The sequence below is a fragment of the Varroa jacobsoni genome, unplaced genomic scaffold (assembly GCF_002532875.2).
Source record: "Varroa jacobsoni isolate VJ856 unplaced genomic scaffold, vjacob_1.0 scaffold_643, whole genome shotgun sequence".
Classification (NCBI taxonomy): Eukaryota; Metazoa; Arthropoda; class Arachnida; order Mesostigmata; family Varroidae; genus Varroa; species Varroa jacobsoni.
The window spans coordinates 97,757-117,326 of record NW_019213545.1 but is presented as its reverse complement, the minus strand read 5'-3'; the positions used below and the strand labels follow the sequence as shown (position 1 = coordinate 117,326).

The window sequence follows — 19,570 nt, the reverse complement described above, 5'->3', positions numbered from 1 at the left end:
CATAACATAACCCTGTTTTTATCTCAAAGGGAAAATAGCATTACCAAAATATTCCAGTGAACCAACCGAACACCCGCAAAAAACAACGGATCTTTTAGCGGGATCGCCGTATACCTGCAATGCGATTACTGTAATTGAGTACGCCGACACTCGAAATACAATACAATTGAAATTAGATTGGATGGCACAGAAATAATAACAATTAATATGAACAGGACAATAAAATAGCTACAGAAAAGTAGCCGATATTAAAGCAATAAAAGGTCATCTCTACAGAGAATAATTGAAGAGCAGTAGAATGTCGAATGTAAAAACGCTGGCTTATTTCGATTGTAAATTAAAAAAATTCCTTCTAAAAAAAAAATTAAAACAAGATCAGTTAATTTTAGGGCAACGGAAAAACTGCCATCAAGATACAACATATTTCAAACAAGGCAACGGAATATCTGCGGTTCTGTATAGCGATTTCAGAAGTAAAATTGGAACAGTAAAGATTCTCTTATGTACAAAAGGTGCATATGACCAGAAAAAGAAACTCAAGTACCTTTGCCAACTATTCTAGTTTTTTTTTTTCTTCAAATTATCAACTGATTATATACAGATTTTGATCGAAATTCTTTAGCTATTTACTGCCCTATTGGTTACTTGCAGGGTCTATCAACGAAGCGCAATTCCCGAATAACGTAAAACGCAACAATTTTAATAATTAAAAAGTTATCACAATAAATGTACACAGCCCATTCGAAAACTCAATCGTGCAGTGACATATTATCTATGCCTCAGTTCGACGATAGTACAAACGCTCGCCTTCGTGTCGTTAGTTTCTTGTCTCAACGAAAATTGGATCATATTTACTTTGTCGTCAAAATTATTTCCATGGCTTAATCAATTATTAATTATAAAACATTACCTACTTCATTTGAAAATCTCTACAATAATTCAGTTCCAATAATAGTCATAACAAGAAGAAACTAAACGGAAATTTCCTAAATGACAGAAGCCGTTTTAAGAAAATAGCATTTATTCAGAAAAAAAGATGAACTTGGCTAAGATGAAATTATTCATAGTAGATGACATACTTTTGATTAAAAAAAATACTGACGATAATTTTTTGTTTTTGGTGCGATTCGCGGTTTACTAAAGGTGAATATGTAAAACCCCTTTACATACTATCATATATTGGTGATATAATGACGTGACTAACTCTATCTTAGCCAGCGCATCATAGTATAACGTGGTTTTATAACTTTTTAAATTATATCTGACTATCTCAACTTTAATGACCTAATACGGTTGCTTCTAATCACCGCCTATCCTCATCGTTCAATCGCATAAGCTTCGTTGTTGACGGAGGTGTCATGATATCATCGTGGAAACTCCGCTTCCGAGTAGAGGTTGGCGTTTTCATAGGAGTTGCTATACCTGGGGTGTTGTTGTGTGTGGCGTTACCAGACTGTTTTCCATGCAAAATGTGTCGCATTGACTGCGCACGCTCGAGAAGACTCAAATTAACATTATGTACCTGTTTGTTGAAATTCACGGTAGCAGCAGGTCTTAACAAGGACTGCTCGCGTAAGGTTAAAACAAAGGGTTGCATCCATTGATAACAATGATTAATTGCATTTTGATTCAGCCCACTGACCTTCTCCATCTCATCACAACCTAACGTATGAGCAATTACAGATGCCGCTAGATGTAAAGGGGAGAAGCAAACGCTATCCATACAAAGGGTGCATAGGTCGAGTAACTGCGCACAGGCAGTGAAGTCCTGGGGGCAGATATTTGATTTTAACAGGTCACCTGTTGATGAATCCAAACAAGATACTTCCGTGTTTCCACTGATCGATGGGCTTAATTGTGATAACTGTAAGAATAGTGTCAGCCAATTGTTCGGGGTCATCGGGCATATGTCCCACTTGAGGGCCGTCAGAATAGCCAACTCCTTGGCTATTATTTGCCTGTCTTCACATGCTCCGTCCGAAACATAAGAGTATTCATTGATTTGTGGAGGGTAAATTTCTTCCATTTTTCCCGCAATGAAGAGACATGCCACACCGACCAACTGAAGTTGTTCTTTGGGTAAATTTTCCGTAGTAAGAAGATACCTGTGTAAACAAAAACGAAAATAACGATGAAAGCAAGTTTGTCAAGCTAGAATTTATTGACTCCAAAAACGGCTTCAGAGAAAGGAAACTGGCCGATTCAGACGTTCACATGTGGGTGACTCTTTTGTATGATAACTAATAGTGCCAATATACCAGAATCAGTGTTGCGGGCTTAATTCCCAAGATATGTATTCACAAAGTTTGACGAAAGTCTAGTTTTTTTTTAATTCAAATTTGTCATTTGTTATGAAGTACGTTCAAAAAAAGCGGCATAATTTTTTGAAAATTTCTATGCACTGGTACTGAAACCAACATAGATTACTACTGAAAAGAGGTACTTTATTTGTTACAAAAACATCACAGATGTTGTAAAAGGAACGAGCTCTTAATTGACCAGCTTCGAGTATGAAGTTGACGGAGTTCTTTTAAACTGTCGCCTTCACTTCTGGAAGCTTGTTTTAGATTTTTTTTTAGTGTTTTAGATTAAATAATCTTATTTTCGATGCGAATATTAGATTGAATAAATGTTTCCATTGAAGTCGTCCCATCGGCTAATCTATTTATCCGAAACTTCGATTAGATAGTTCAGGAATGATTGTCTCGACTGTTGGGTGTATTCCCTGTTGTTTTCACTGAGCTGTTGTCATTATAAGTGATGATTCAATACGCTCAGTCATTAAGCTCAAAAAGATACGTAACTGGGATTGTCTTTTTTACTATTTTCATGACGGAAAAAGTGCTGCCGAAACAAAAATAATTATTTACGCTGTGGAAGATGAACGTGCAGTAAGCGTTGCCACTTGCGAGTTTCGGTTTAATCATCGTTTAATCTTGAGAACTGGAGGTTTTAACCTGAATGATAAATCAGGCTTCGAATGGCCACAAGAAGTGAGCAACAATGAACTGCAGGCACTCCTTAAGCAAAATGCGACGCAGTCGATCCGACAGCTCTTTGCATAGCTGTCAGAGACCTAGATGACTGATGTCAATCGCTTTTATGCACTAGGAAAGACCGAAAAGAAAAAAGTAGACTTTTTGGTAGTCAATTACTTTATGGAACTCTCTGGATGGCAAAAACCTTCTGACAATAGTCCTTTGGCTGCTTGCACGATGCACAAAAAAACTATTTCTACACGAAATCGTTGCCAGCAATAAAAGATGGATTTTTTACGGCACCTCTAAACACAAATTTAAACGCTTAAACCCTTCCAACATGCACAGTTAAAAGCCGTACCTCTTCGTTAGGGAACTATAAAAAAACTGGTACGCAACTAAATTTAATCTGTCTTAATCGCAAAACACCTTAAACTGGCTAATGCAAAGAATATTGCTGCATCTCAGCCTCAAACCGCGCACTAGTTTGATGACTCGGCAAGCACTAACAACAAACCTTGTCTCGCTCAACGTACAGCTGGAGCACAGTTGTATCTGATTATGACTTATTTGGCCAATACAGCTAAAGAAACACTTCAGAATTCTGAAGTCTGCATATGGGTCGAGGGTGAATTAAATCATTTCCAAGGACGAAACCTTCTTACTTCGCAGGATACATCGACTGCCAGAAATATGAGTCACAGTCGTAGGAAGCGAAAGTGCTACTTGGATAAAAATGTTTTCATTTGTTCTAATCCTATAAATTGGAGTAGCGAAAAAAAAAGCCGGTCCTTTTTGTTCAACGTAAGGGGAAGATAATTTCCAATGAAAAGATAATTTGTTTTGGGTTTGATGGATTTAATCCTATAGATTGAATTTTTCTTCAGATTTCAAAACAGTTGAGCTCCCATCCTTACAGTTAAGTTACAATATTCAGCGTGTACCTCGTTATAGAGACCTAATAACTCCGAGCGGGCAGAGACTTAGTTAAAGTGTATGGCAGCATAAATACACCCTTTACTGTAAACTAACTTAACCCTTCTATGAACCTGCAAATGGGTGCTTGGTCGTCTGTTCATCCGACTTGCGCAAGACGCACATTAACGCGGCTTACAAATGAGCTTTTCTCACTGTAGACATAAGACAATGCAAACCATGTCGTGGTTCGGGGTCGTTCCTAGTTGCCCCAAAGAAAGGCCTTGGAGCCGCTTTTAACGCATAGCTGTGAAACACAAACTTACATCTCTGTTTAGCCTTTAGGTGTATGAGTTGAATATGTAAAAAAGTACAGTTGGGATACAAACTCCCGATGACACCTCTGCAATAATTTTTTAATAATTTGCCTAATTGATAACAATAATAACGATTATTATTACTATAAAGAGTTCGCCTCCGCCTTGACCGAGCCTCCTTTATTATGCAACCTGTGCTTCTATCACCCAGTTATTGTTAACGCGGTTCACAGAAGCAATTTGGATTCATCTTCACGAAGGGCAAATCAACCCACCGCACCAAGTATAGCAGAGGATTCACTCTAACCATGAAGATAGTTCTGACTGTGTTTTGATTTTTCAAAGAATTTACCAGTTATCTACCCCCCCCCCCCCCCCCCCCCACACACACACATTATTAAAATTTTATCACCGTAAAAAAATGCGATTAAAACTGAGTTATGCAGTTATATACCGAGAGAAAATATACGGTCAGAGTAAACGAAGGAAAACCTTCACTGGGTAAATGCACCAAAAATCCTACCTAGGTGCTCTTCCGCTTTAAAATACCGACTACGAGTTTTCTGTGGGCACTATACGCATATAATATGCTAATAATGTGAAACTACATACTGCTTTAACTAATCACAACCATAAGAAACTACTAAGGCTTTTAAGATGATGTTCATGTGAAAAAACGCACTGTACCAGCTTTGTGCAACTAGAATCCCAACCGTACTCCTTTACATATGTGTAATAATTATTTTATCACACATAATTCAGCCCATACACCATATACATATATTTAATTATTCATAGAACACTTGCCCCATAATCGACGAAAAAGAATCTTGAAGCTTTAGGAAATAACACTTATATTAGACAACCGAATAGATATTTGCTTTAGGTGATTTCCATTTAGATACTTTAGTTCCATCGATGTGACCGTCTGCAATTATCGGAAAACATCCATTTCCATTACAAGTCACAATTCAGTTTAAGAATGGGTTACTGTTATAACATGAGACCAAAAAGAAGCACGCGTCTTTACGCCTTCGTTTTTGATCCTCGCTTAAATCATACGTAACTCCTTTCTCCATTTTTTTATTTTAGTAGTTTGACCACCATTTAGTAGTTTGAATGAGTATGATATTTTTGCATGCACCAAACTTGTGTGCTCACATCCGTAAGCGTTGAGAATGCCGCAGTCGTGGACACTTAATTTCTCATTATCACATATAAGGGCTTCCGCGAAACTCATTTTCGTATTTAAAATATTTTTTCCATGAATCTTTTAAACCAACGGTTCGCGATGATTTTAGTGGCAGATGCTTCACCAAATACAAACTTTATTTATACGGTAAGCTGTCTTTGCTGCTGTAGTTCCAAGAATTTTATAATTTTGCGCGGCCTTTTAAGATTGAATGGCCCAAGTGAATAGTACCAGATTCCAAGAATTACAAGTGCATCTCGAAAGCAAAAGAAAACGTTGCAATATAACGCGCCGTTATAAAATAACGTTATTATAGAATACAAAACTAACCAACCTAATATTAGGTCGATCCCATTTTCGAATTACCACAATAAGCGAGATCTCAGCGTTTTTGTTAGTCCTTTGTTAGATTTCGACACAATTCAATAAAACTATGAGCACTTCAAATTCCTTATGTAGGGGAGCTTCTGGTAGGTCGAGTTTCTGGAAGTTGATTTCAATGTTACGTTTTAAGAGCTTTGTGGTTCCAAATAACTAGTGCTGCTCGGATATACATCGCCCTTATTTGCAGAACCACATTAATATCCGGACAGAGTCCAGAGTAGGTTTTCACAAAGGTTCAGTGTCACATAAGCGTCTCCAGATTATCTGTTTCGCTAAGATCTATAGGCCAGCTGCTGAAATAAGAAGGTTTTATAAACTGGTTAACCGAAATCCGATGGATCATTTTTCTCAATTTCAAATGCAACACTTCAAGATGATAGCTCATATAATCAAGGGCAGGGCAAGGCTCGTGACTATTGTTGAAGTCGATCGAAGTATGTATACAATGGTTTACCTGCGGACTACGGAGATGAGCATGAATAATGCTGAGATTATTGAGGTTAATATATTTCACGTCAGACAATATAAATTTTATGCGGCTCTTTGGCTAACATTAACGGCATATTTTTGTTATTTTGATAAACCGTTGTTACATTAAAAGCCGCGATTTAGTTACGATAGCCGGCACTGAGGCAAGCCCTGGAGGAAAGTATGCTTGACCCGTTTTGACAAAAAAATTAATCTCATTCGTACTGGATACAGTTAAACGGAGTGACCATTCACCTTTTTGAGAAACCGTTTTTTCGCTGGCTATTAGGATGCAAATAGATGACTGAAAGCATAAAAAGCCCCCGTTCAACATTCAGAATGGAATAGAGAGTGGCTTAACATATCTTCGGTCACGTCATAAAGCCTGCTCCGTATTGAAAAGACCTAATTTATTTCTATGACGTTTGGTGGGACTCTAATAATACACAAGAAAGTGCTTTAGAGGAACAGGACAATCGAGACAAATCTGTATATGCTTTAATAGGATCGAAGCAACTTTTCTGCTGGATCAGGATTTATAAAGCGAAGCTATCCACTACATGACAACGCCATATCTTACATGGCAAAAACTATTCAAGCTATCCTGCAAGAACCTTTCTGAAGTAATTTTTCTGCAATCCTCATACCTCCAGATTTCATGCCGATATATTGCTACTTTTTCTGATCACTAATGGGTGAACTTGTTATATTACGTATAGTAATGGAAGTTTGATAATGAAGAGGGAGTTCTTCAACACTAAACTCGAACATTTTTGGTGGATTGAGGACTTGAGGAATGGAAGAAAATCGTAAAAAGTAATGGCACGCATATTTGTTGCTTATAATACCATTATACGTACAAAAACTACTGAATCTGCCTTTTTGATATATTCATCGGTTTATTGTTATCTCATACATAGCTAATTAATATTACAGAAACTTACCTGTCAAAAAGATCCATTGCGAGATAATAAGTATCCCGGAGTTGATTGTACACCTCGCAAACTTCAATTATCCAATCCAGTAATATAGCTCTCATTTGAGGTTTTAGGGCAGGATGGTTCCGCAATATTCGAGGCAGGTTTTCCGGTCCCCTGGATCTAGATTGTTTTGAGTGTATCACGCTCCATAGATCATCGCCCATAACCCACCGGAGTTGTCGCGGCATTGCTCGAGGTAAGCGTATCAAATAGCTCCGCATCATATTAACTTCGGGGGTATTAGCCTCACGCGACGACATGGATTCCCGATAGTGTCGTTTTTGAGGAGTTTCTTTTGTGGGTGTCATCTAACAATATTACATGATTTAGATAACAAAACACGTTCAGTAAAAAGCCAAAGAAGTTTTTGAGTCAGAATGTGACTCCCTTTTGTGTCGAACTTGGACAAGAAAAACGCATATGCATGTGTTTTATGTGTTATGTATTAGATACCATAGTATTAAATCAATTGATAGAAAATAGTCGATGCTTATTAATCATATTACGTCAATACGAAAGCTACATGTAAGCTGCTCCATGATCATCGAAACTACAATTACAAACAAGTTGTTCGACTATAAGATATTAACTTTTGTGAAATATATATGTATAAAGCAACATTCCCAATTCTATGTATATATATATATTTTTTTTTATTGTTTGACAAGTCGTGAAATGTTGATATGATGACAAAAGACGTCAGCCCTGACAAACAAATGTTCCCTGGTATCTATTGAATGTTTTTTATAAATTGTGCAGACAGGAATATGGCCGCTAGCTAGAATAATAAAAAAAGAATTAGGCTTCACTTATGTAGCTTTTATGCGTACATTTGAGATTAAAGTAATTCGCAGTACATCTGCGTAATTGCTACTTAAGCAAGCAATAGTAGAAAATAATTAGCGTAATCCTGTATCTTTTACATTACACGAGCAGGGGACGAATATCACAACCTGAATCGGACTTGGTACCACACAGAATACAATTAACGCAAGTTCGGCACAGTTATTGAAAGCAGAATTGCCAAAATGGTTGGCAGATATGAACTTCCTGTCATATCAATCACAGATACGAGCTTCAAAGGTGATAGCAGTTTTTGACTTAACTATTCGCTGAATAGATACAGCACCTTGAAGTAGGGGCGGTTATGTGCGATTTCGTAACAATGTAGCACCAGCGATTAAGAGACCAATTCATATTTAGAAAGCACTATGAAAGGGCTGCTAGATGAAACGCACTTGATATAAATCGTAGCGATAATCGAAATAGCAGCAAGTACGGAGAATGGGACTATAATTATGGAGACGGCTTTAATGGATCAAGAACTTATAATGATCAAAGTTCGTCCTCAACTTTTAAAGTCGACGCCGCGCTGACAATCCACTCAGGGGCAGCGTTGAAGGCCATCACTTCGCCTGCTATTGAAATGCTCTCAGTGCCACGAAGTATTCAAGGTGGATCACACAGTGTCTGTTTTGTTTGTGGTGAGACCGACATGGCAAATGTGTGTCCCATGTATAAAAGATAGGGCCACTTCGAAACATTCTGCAAATCAAGGAGCAGCTAGTCAAATGAAATCGAGGAAAATGGAGTCAGGTGCGACGAAAGGTACGACAACATCCATTGATCGTATAGAACGCCGATGCTTCTATTAGTTGACTCACGCTGTGCATTATTACTGCTAAAAAGTATATCAATCGTTAATGCTAGAATGTCTACAAATCACACCCACACAGAATCCTACTTATTTTCTAGACTAGGCATACCGTCGAGGTTAAAGAAAAGGCGACTAGCGCAAAAAGACTAACAGGGGTATCAAAGACCTCCAGGTATGAATGGTCGGTAGTGGACAAGAAAGGAATTCTCGTTCGATACTTGATGTGCACGCTCAATCTTTTACTAGCAGTGCAAGGCCGTATGCTTGAAAGAAGCACGAATGAGAAGTAATGGACCTGACAAAAGATTATCCAAACTAAAGATGTTCGTAAAAAAATGCAGGATATGCTTGAAGGCTGAAAAAAATGTAGAAACGTCAAGTTGGAACTAAAAGAAGGAAAGATGTCAAGGCCCAGTGCGGCTAAGTGAGTGGTGCAATGGAAACGAAAGTCGGTTAAAAAGTACTGGAAAAGCTGGTCTGCGAAAGGATACCCAAGCATGCAATAGTAACTGCAACGCACGAGGATTTAATTCAATATATAAAAAAGTGCCGAACGGTCTCCCTTCGGTTTTGGCTTAGAGATGATACTTAGCAATTTTCTGGGCTGGTGTGCCGGCTAGATGACACATTAATCAAAAGTTCAGGCAATCTGCAATATCATCTTGGTCGAGTTAAAGAAAGTCTTTGCAGAATACTCCAGTTAACCTGAGATTGACTGTAAGTGAATAACTTTATGGTGATTGAATTGCAGATTCAAGGTGAAGCAAAGCTGAGAATGGTTAGAAGCAATGTTTGATAAAAGTGAGGCGATTAGGGACTCCCCAGGACCACCAAAAAGTATCAGGTAAAATTGTTTCTAGACCTTATTAGTCGTAACGCCCGTTTCAGTCCCACTCAAGCTATGAGGCTGCAATCTTTATATAATTTGGCTAAAGAAGACGTCGCACTATCTAAATGTCACAATCGAAAGGAGGCAAACGCGACGTGATAATCGATAGAGATTGATTACGTCCCATCCGAGTCAAATTGAGCACTTGAGGTAAGATGCTGCACCAGTGCCTGTCGGAATTGATACAGTGTTGCACCATGTTATTACTAGCCGCGAGCAGAACGTTCGCGTTTGCATCGAAAACGCTGTCGACCATCGAACTTAACTATCCAGAGAGAAAGGCGCTACCAATTAAATGTGGAGTTAAAATTAGGTTTTGTAATTACCTCTAAGCAACCCGCTTACTTCTGCACACGTGCAATCACGAAATTATATATCTGCATGTTAGCATGAGGTAGAGCAAGGCAGAGCAAACAATGGAGTAGTCATGGAACCTCTGGAGTAAACACGTTTTCTCGACAGTTTAGACGACCCCCGGTTAAGCTATTCTCAAATCGATAAGACCTCGGATAAGGACTCCATATTTAGATCTGGGTACATTTTACGAGCTATCATTCATTGAAAGAGCTATAATTTGGACTGAGATAACGATCATCCCAAGAAGTTTGCAAACTTGGTAATACAAATGCCTCGCAAAAGACATGGTGGCATTACGAGTAAGAAAAAAAACGGCTAAAACGGTCGTATAGTTCCCGCTGTTTACAAATATCTTTGCATAAAATCTATCAAAAAGGCCAGCCAGCAAACAACTATGATGATTCCAAACCTTGGCCAAACATGGCCACTATACTCGATTGTATATGTTTGGACTTTATGGGCCTAGTGACAAAAAATCAAGGACCAGTGATCGATGTAGTCTATGTAAAAAAGATAGATTCATAGATCCCTTTTTCAACATCATCCGCAGATGTGCTTTAAATTCTATCCCTCGTTGCCTTGTGGCCGATAATGCCACATCTCTTTTAAACAATGAATGATTAAAACTGACATACATTTTCATACTCACCTAAGTTCTAATAACCAAGGGGAGCGTAGTGTCCGGGGATCAAATTTGTCATCAAGACTAAATAAATCGGGTGATTAGCGAAAAAAAAATAACAACATTATTTAATTACTATTGCAGTGAGTCAGAATGTTCAGGAAACGAGAGAAAACGAAAAACCGGTTGCAAGCGACCGGCAAGCAATAACAAGCACGCCACCCACAAGGCGAAGGCCGACTAGCTCTATACCGAAGTGGCTTATGGCCGACTGAAAATACCTATAAAGTGCTTTAAGCGATATGAGAACTTTAATTGACAGCAGAGAGTTGATTAATTGTATCTGCCGTATTTTAGAAAATGGTAATTTATGTATATATATATATATATATGATGACACAATAAAGATTATCGAAATTTTAACAATTACTGAGTCCTCTTAATCTAAACCGAGAAATACGAGGTCAGGCAAAAAGCAAACAAAGTAATGACGAGGATTAGTATTATTAATAACTAATACACAGAGGAAGGAGAATATCATGAAGAAGACCACTGTATGGCAACCTCTCGAGTACACTCTAAAAAAAGATAAGACTATTAAAACAATCAATATATATGCTACATTCGATAACACGACAGGTACATAATCAATTCACAAAGAGCAAATTATAAAATTTAGGAAATAAAAAAATCAGTAGAGGGTCAAACAGCTTATTTTTTTTTATTCACATTGGTGTACAAGAAATCAGTTCATGAACTAAACCTTGTTGAGATTGGAACAACGCTAGATAAAATATATGAAGACTCCAAACACGTATGCCGAAAAAAAATTTGTATGGTCAGATAGAGTACAGCATAACTTCTAAATTTGAGATTTTATTCAAGGAATGTGAACGAAAATGTGGGTTTCTAATTGCCGAATTAGAGCTAGTTTAATTGAAGTATTCCTACGCAGCTTGAAAGACCAACGGGTTTCTCCACAAGTATCGCTGGATGACTTTGTAATTTACACTGTACTTTACAACCTTACATTTAGAGATCGATTTTCAATAATTAACGCTAACTTCTCAGACTTCCAACAAAAAACCAACTTGTTCATCGATTTCAATCACGAAACCACAAAATTCCAAAAATCCTAGGACCCAGAATCACGCTCATCATTTCTGGAAATTCATCTGCCACATGTCCATAAAGTTGAAAAGAAAGTAGACTTCAGATATTCCAGAATACTACTTTCGGTAGTTATAGATGCCCTTAATAAAGAAAAGTAATTTGAATAACCGAGGTCAGAAAATTCACCGCTAAGAAAGAAACGAGGTTTGACTTTGACCACCGACACCTAAAGATATGAGTAGGAGGAAACTAAATAAAGCTTAAAAGGTATTAGATTCTAGGTATATATATCCAATTATGCTTGTATAACAATAGCTCTGTCAGCTTCAAAAATAATTAAGTGTGCTTAATCTAGTTTAAAAAAAATACACAGTCAGGCAAAAGGTTAGCAGAACAGAAAACAAACCAATTGCCCTGTAAGAATATAACTTAAAAGTAGTAGAGAGTAATATTAACATACATATAATGAAATTGTAAGTATAATAGTACCATCGCAAGCAAGGAAAGTAAAAAGTTATTCGGTTCTATAATATAGGATAGATGCTGCAAAAAACTTAGTGGCTAATCTATTGTTATTTTTGGAATAAGGAGGTATAGTAGCGCAGCTAAATTACATGTCAGGCCTTTTACCGCACCGTATTGAGTATTATTTGTTAAATTAGTCCGAAACAAGTTAAAAAAAGGGAAGAGAACGCGAACCAACATGCGGAGCGCATGGTGAAAATGTGCAAGCGATCGTAGAAAACCCATTAGTATTACTAATCCAGAGAATGCTGTGTCGTTTATTGTAGGATTTTGTATATATTATAGGCATTCTTCTAAAAAAAATTAGTTCATATCATGCTTTTTCCAAGTCACACAAAAACGCTTATCAAACTATCGTACGAACATAAACTTTTAAGAATCACTCAGTGATGTTTTCAAAAGGACTACCAAAATTTGCTAGTCACTCTGTTACTTAAATAATTCAAAAATCAACCAACCTCTTGTCCCAGAAATCGCTTAGTTGTGACACTTGCAGTGCAGGCGGATCGTCGGCCACAATCACGGAAGAGTTCGCCTTGCCTATCGCGTTACTTGAGTTCTGGCAGATAGAGATTTCTGGATAAAATCCTTGCTTAACGTTCCATCGGTACCCCCAGATTTGTCGAGGTTTCTGTTATAGTTCCAGCGATTGCTCATTCATCGATGAAACGTCTTTCATTGCTTTCTCTACGATTTTTAACGCCTGTTACTGCAAAACACGACGTGCAAGTCGATATGGATTCGGACATGCCCACAGTTTCCAAACGTTCTCAGCTTTCCGACGACTATGTGGCCCGCTTTTAGTTTAAAGATTATTTATTTCAAGAAGTAAAGCTGAAATTCGATTTAATACGTTGACTCGCTCGTGATCATCTGGAAACATAAAAGGTAGATTCATACTTCTTGCCAATGCACAAAAAGTAAAACCAAACATCATACTCATGCAGAAATTCAGCTCTAACATAAGAAGAGGTAACAATTGGTTTTAATCAGTCATTATTTTTTCTGTTGATATTTTCAACGTTTCTTTCTGGTTAGATAAGACTACTTTAAACATATTGCTAGTACTAAAGAATTTTTTTCTGCTTAAACATACTGATTTTTCTTGGCATATATAGAAATATGCTGAAATATTTTATATTTTATTTTGGATGCCTTATAATGAATATTTTTTTTATCACCGTATTAGGCATTTGTTATGAAATGTTGTTACGTATTGTCTCACAGTGTGAGAATCTCGAATCTAGTCATTATCGAAGATTGTTTTGTTCATTCAAATGAGTACAAGAGTATACCTCTTAGTCTATTCAAACTGCTTGCATGTGTTTCTATATTTGTTTAGCTGCGAATTGTAGCAGAAGGCGCAGATGATTGATAAAGAACATCATAAAGTTTAGTGGAGGCAGTACTAAGAACCGCTTTTTACTTTCATAGTGATTAAGGTGCAATACTTGTGCAATACACTTCCAAGAGCTTCATTATATTTGATTAAATGAAGGGTATACATCAGGTTAATACTATAGTATTTACACTTACTAACAAATGCTTTTTCAATCAGTTATTGTTCAGTCAATGTTATTGACGTGCGCTGTATAACACACGGATTCCGCGTTTGTGATTCCAAATGAAAATTTGTATTGTATATCTGGGCCAAGATTTCTTAGTGTTTAGTCGCCTGGTGCAAACGCGAATATAGCTTCCTATTTAATTTGTTACTGCTTGAGGTGATGTACATTTAAATAGATTACAATTGCTGGATAGTATCTCCTTACATTGACGCACTTTCTAGTGCATCAAATTGGGCTCATCCGAGGTAAAGATTGCAAGTAAAAGTGTTCATAGTCTCTCCGCAATCCGTATTTAGTTTTAAAAAAGGTAAACACTATAAACAATATCAATAACTCTACCGGTAAAAAACAAACGACATTATTGTCTACTCTGTGCCGCTTTTTTACTGAGACAAAAACGCTTCGAGAAAGGATAGATATATATGGGCAATCAGTATGAAATGCGTAATTATACCATCTTCTGCTACTTGGAAAATTATTCCATTGCTGTGAAAGTCAGAGATAAAAGAGTCTATAAAATCTCAAAAGACAATCTCGACACATTATTGAGATATGAACAGTTTTTTTTTTTATCAAAAAGCTGTCAAGATTTAAAAAAAAATAGTTATCTGTGAAAGCAATGTTAGCGTAAACGTCAGCAATAATAGAAGAACCTAGATTCATGAAGTTGTAGTGGATAACACGCTTGCAATAAACCACCAAGTAGCCACCATAAGCTTTTGTAGTAGCACAATAACTTTAAGGTGATGTCTCGTCGATTTAGACACATTTCACCAGTAATGTGACTAACGGCAATTATCGTAGCAGATCTTTTTCGTCACAAGTCGTAAGTTAAATAAAGAACGTGTAAAGTAAGAACGACATAATGTCACAGTAAAGAGAAGCAAGCGCCTCAGCGTGTTAATCATGTATCACTCATTTATCCAGTTTTCTTGCTTTATTAATTTTACCGAGGTTGACAAGTGTAGAATGTTTACATACCAAATTTAAGTGCTAACATTTGTGTGCTTCGAGAAATCCACTTTAACCATAGCTCTGAACGCTGTGCTATAATTCCCCTTGCACAGTGCCCTCCGCGGGGCTAACCTTCTAATTTTAAATTTTCTTCGTAAAATTTTTTAAATCAACGGTTTACAGTGCTCCTAGTCGTAGATCCCTTACCGCGAGCAAATTGTGTATAGTAATTTGTTACTACCGTTGCATTTCCAAGACACAACTCACACTCATAGACCACTCAAATTCTGATCCTCTACTTCCTACTAAAAGCCTAAGCGACCGTGTCACTATAAATTTCTCCATGATCTGAGAACTGTTTCAGACCTCAAAAAAAGTGCATCTTGAAAACAGTGTTTCGAAATGTCACACAGTTTTCAGATAGGACCTTTTTTAAATATGAGGCTAACTTTACTTGCATCTCATAGTGAACGACTTATATATTTTTTCCATTATTTTGCTTGTTATCATCACCCACAAGTATCAGTATTATCAATCGTGTACTCGTTACGGTAATTGTCGTTGCAATCTTCACTAGCCAAATACCAAATGGAACTATAAAGTATTTAATATGTGTATTTGAAATGTCAGCCAAATAACTACTTGAAGAAACTAAAGCTTTGAACGTACACACGAAAGTAGCCTTATGTTTGAGAATCGCAGATAATGGTCAGAGCTTGTTTTGCTGGTATGTTTTTCGGTTGTTTTCTCAAGTCTATTGTACTATTTTAATCTGACTTAGGTGCGCACTTACCAAATGTGATTAGAAGAATTTGATGTTGCCAGTGCCCTCGGTCTTCAAACTGGATAGAACCTAAGGGAAACCGCGACTGCAGAATCAGTACACGCTGTGAAATTCGAAAATAAACTCGGACTATTTGCTATTTAATACTAGAAACCCTAACGGTATAAAAACTCGTGTATTACTTGTAGTAGTTATTCACTGGGCAGACTGGTTAATACCTAAGAAGAATCTCAGAGCAATTATAGGGATCTACAATTGATAAGTAAGCGTGTTTTAACCGCAAATAACATGAAGGAGTTTCCCAACGATTGCAATTCGATCAATCGGTTACATATGACATAAAGGCAGTACACTAAGACACAAACCTCTGAAGACTAACTTGACTTAAATTCATCTTCTGGTGCGACTGACACCGGGCGCCTAAATTTTGTTTGACTCGATTAGCAGACGAAAATGTCCCGCCGCCACAGTATCGATACGCAGAGGGCGCTCTCAGCGCAGCGCGCCAATTTTAAACAATTAATTTTTAACAATTTAAGAAATAATATTAAAAAAACAAGCTATATTTTCATAGAGCTGTATATTTGGTGAAGTACTTTGTTACATCATGAGTAATATGAAAATTTATAAAGGTAGAAAATTACAAACATTTCCGCTTAATAGGCGATTAGGCGTTAAAGGAACTTAAAGGATTTATCTAAATGTTCGCATTTCCTTGATATGTACCAGAATATGAAGAGTACTAGTGAGAACCTATGAAGTTAGGAATGCCCTTTCCCCTTATGTATTTAAGTTTTCAGAAAGTATGGAATGTTTCCTTTCTCGGCGTCCGCCGTATGTTCTGTAATCGATTTTTTACAATACACATATAAGTTGGTTGCAGTTACAAAATAGGGATTAAACTGTTCTGTTTCACAATGCTGTTGATACACACTGCATTGAAAGACACTACGACCTGGCAGCCCTATGATACGAAACCTTTCTTTTAAATTAATTGTATGGCGAGCACATTGCAGCATCATATATTTATTCGGCCTTTCGTATTTGTGGATTACCCTGTCGCATACGAACACAATACAATTATTGGACTGTTTTTTTGCCGGAGAAAATACTTTAAAATAGTGGCTTCAAAATTATAATTTTTTGCAACTATCAAGCCTGAGTCGCAGTTTTAAACACGTGTTATGACAGCATTCGAGGGCCACCTACTTCTCGTATTTCGGTTTGTATAAAATACATGTTAAAAGCCCGTTTCCATTTTGCTATGTTACCCAAATTGACGTGTGACTGCCACTCAATGAACCAGGGGTTGTATCATTACGTGGCTGATCTTAGATCGTAAATCATAATAAAATATTTGTAGCAATTTTATTTTAATGTTAAAAAGCAGACATAATAAATACACGGTTTGCATTCAGTGAATAGGACCGTTGATTGGTAGATCGTAAGTCTGGGTACTAAAAACTATTGCACCACTAATCTTCATCCAATTTAAACGGGTGTAAATGGAAGCAAACTCTTCTCGACTCACCTTCAGTTTTTCTATCGGAGTAGTGGTTATCACACAATCACATGATCTATATTAATAAAATAGCTATACTACTCGTATATATCGATCTTTATTGGCAAAGGTGATATCAAAGCTCCACAGACTTCTTAAAAAAAGTTTTGTTTGCTGATTATTATCATCGTCAAAGGTTGACCCAGAGTTGTATACTAGTAAATGTGGGCTTGTTAAAATCTCTTTCAAGTAAAACTCTTTATCGTTTTCTTATGAGCGTTTAAACGTTTGCCAGCGTAGCTACCCTAAGTCACGCACCGGTAACGCAATTTTTAGTTTCTCAGAGACGATATAGAGAATTTGCTTGGACTTACCGGTTTAGGGTGACCAGATGTGCTTTTGGGAATCCCAAATTGGTCACAATATTTTGTTTAAAAAAAAAAAAGAAGAAAAAGGTGCATCTCGACGATGCTCTAAACAGCAGTTCTGTTAGATGCAGAGGCAATTTTAAATATGTTCGGCATTAATGTTCGGTAAGTAAACTAAAATGTCTGTTTACTCAAGATGGTAAAAATTAAGCTAGACGTACAACATGATAAATGTGTGCCGCATTGAAACATAAGATCTGTAGGAGAGGCTGTTGGTTAACTGCATGGTTAATGAGCTGGTCATGGCAGAAGGAATCATTCTGAGAAAATTGGCTAAAGAACAAAAATGTTTGCGTTAAAGGAAGAGGTAAATAGAAATTGAGCTGCAGAGGTACATTTTGTAGCTAATATGTCCGAAACTACTGTCAATCAGTTGACGATCAGCAAGGAGATACCAGCTCATGTCCAAGCTAGGCTGTGCTAAGTTTCTGAACAAATCTCGAATAACTTGTGCTGCACTTCACATGGCGGATCGGAACTAACCTTGCTAGCAGAACCCGAAATAAAAAAGCTGCACCAAACTGGTCCAGTGGCATCAAAACCAACAAGCTTTCTTTATCGGAGTGGCACGTGCAAAATAACCTTTGCGGCTATGTCCTGTTGCAGTCGCTGTACACATTTGCGGTACTACTACTAGTGAAAAGCATGATTTAGAATCTACTGAGCGCGGTTCTTGGCTTCGTACGAATGTTGTTTTCCAACTCCAACCAGAGTTATTTATGATAAATACGAATAATATTACCCTGATATTTCAATCAATGTATATAACGATGAAGCATAAAAAATTTATAGGCGACAGTGCGACGTTTCCATTATTCTATAATCTAATTAAGGCAGACAACAGATAGGAAGCACAGTTGAAACATACGAGCTGACAACAAGTATGTCTGTAAGAAAAATTTATCCAACAGTAAGGGGCACGTCATTGTGACAGGAAACAGCTCGTCGAAAAACATCCTATTAGAAGCAGTCAATATTGTATACTGTGTTGGTGTTTTTTGGTTACTGGAGGATGTTCTCTAAGGTAAGCCGTCAAATGTGGTCATCAATATAAAGTACGGTCAAGAGATTTCTGGAAAACCACGTTCTTGCGTATATGCCTACTCCTAGTCAACATTTATGAGCGAATGGTTAAATAAACGCATGAATAAAGAAAATGCGGTAATTTCAATGATGTAGCGGTCTGCGGCCGGACAAACATAAATGGCCTCGCGCAACACCTATAATTGAAGTTCTAATTTATGGAGTTCTTGCCTAAAGTATGCGAAAGTTATTTTTCGAAACATTGCAAGGTATCCGCTACAGCTTGAGAATTTTTCTACAATAGAGGATGAACGGTAAGAGTAGACAACACCTTCGTTTACGTAAATGAAACTGACCCAAATAATATCTTTGGAAAGTTAAATTGAGCTTCAAAATCCATTGTAAAGTAGCCTATTATTTACATGTCAAGTAACATTTGCAAATCATTGTCGCGTAAATCTAAATCTACTTCGGGTGACATATTACACACTCGAGATGAACTCTTTTTCGGCATTATCGTGTATTAATGAATAACGAGTAATATACAGATAATAAATTGTCTATATATAAAACTGAAATAATTACTCAGACAGCGTTTTCACATTCGTTTTAGATAAGCACAAATTGCTTTTAACCTAACATGGATGGTTAATAAATAATAATAACAATAATAGTAGCACATATCGAAAACCTGTATCAAAAGAATATATATCCTTTAAACATTCTAATATTAAGCCTTTATGACAAAGATATTAATGTAAATAATATTGCTTGTACCAATTGTGAACTCTATAGCCCTCTTAAAACATTCCATGAATTCCCAATCACGCTATGTATAGATTAAAGTAACCTTTATCGCCAATTGCCTTACTGTTTAGACAGACTATAATATTCGCGCTATTATCGTTTACAGCA

The 19,570-nt window shown here is 37.0% G+C and overlaps 2 protein-coding genes across 4 annotated transcripts in view; one reads left to right on the top strand and one right to left on the bottom strand.

Annotated features, from left to right (window-relative positions):
- Positions 1 to 11,188, top strand: part of LOC111262294 (uncharacterized) — a 28,347-nt gene extending 17,159 nt beyond the window's left edge. Inside the window, exons 2-4 of one of the 2 annotated variants that reach the window (XR_015311876.1) lie at positions 7,287 to 7,430; positions 9,643 to 9,735; positions 10,904 to 11,188. The gene's annotated coding sequence lies outside the window, so the exon portion shown is untranslated. The remainder of the gene's footprint in view (positions 1 to 7,286; positions 7,431 to 9,642; positions 9,736 to 10,903) is intronic. The other variant, XR_015311877.1, reaches the window with a different exon arrangement.
- CycE (cyclin E) lies at positions 672 to 16,133 on the bottom strand. Of its 2 annotated transcripts, none has more exons than XM_022836438.1 (5): positions 16,069 to 16,133; positions 15,713 to 15,788; positions 12,856 to 13,270; positions 7,199 to 7,542; positions 672 to 2,105 (listed from the first exon to the last, which is right to left on the bottom strand). In XM_022836438.1, the coding sequence occupies exons 4-5, from the start codon at positions 7,540 to 7,542 to the stop codon at positions 1,304 to 1,306; spliced, it is 1,146 nt and encodes a 381-aa protein (XP_022692173.1). In that variant the 5' UTR covers positions 12,856 to 13,270; positions 15,713 to 15,788; positions 16,069 to 16,133; the 3' UTR covers positions 672 to 1,303. The 2 variants fall into 2 exon arrangements, with proteins under 2 accessions (XP_022692173.1, XP_022692174.1); XM_022836439.1 differs by having other exon boundaries at positions 15,713 to 15,772.
- Between the last annotated feature and the right edge of the window lie 3,437 nt (positions 16,134 to 19,570).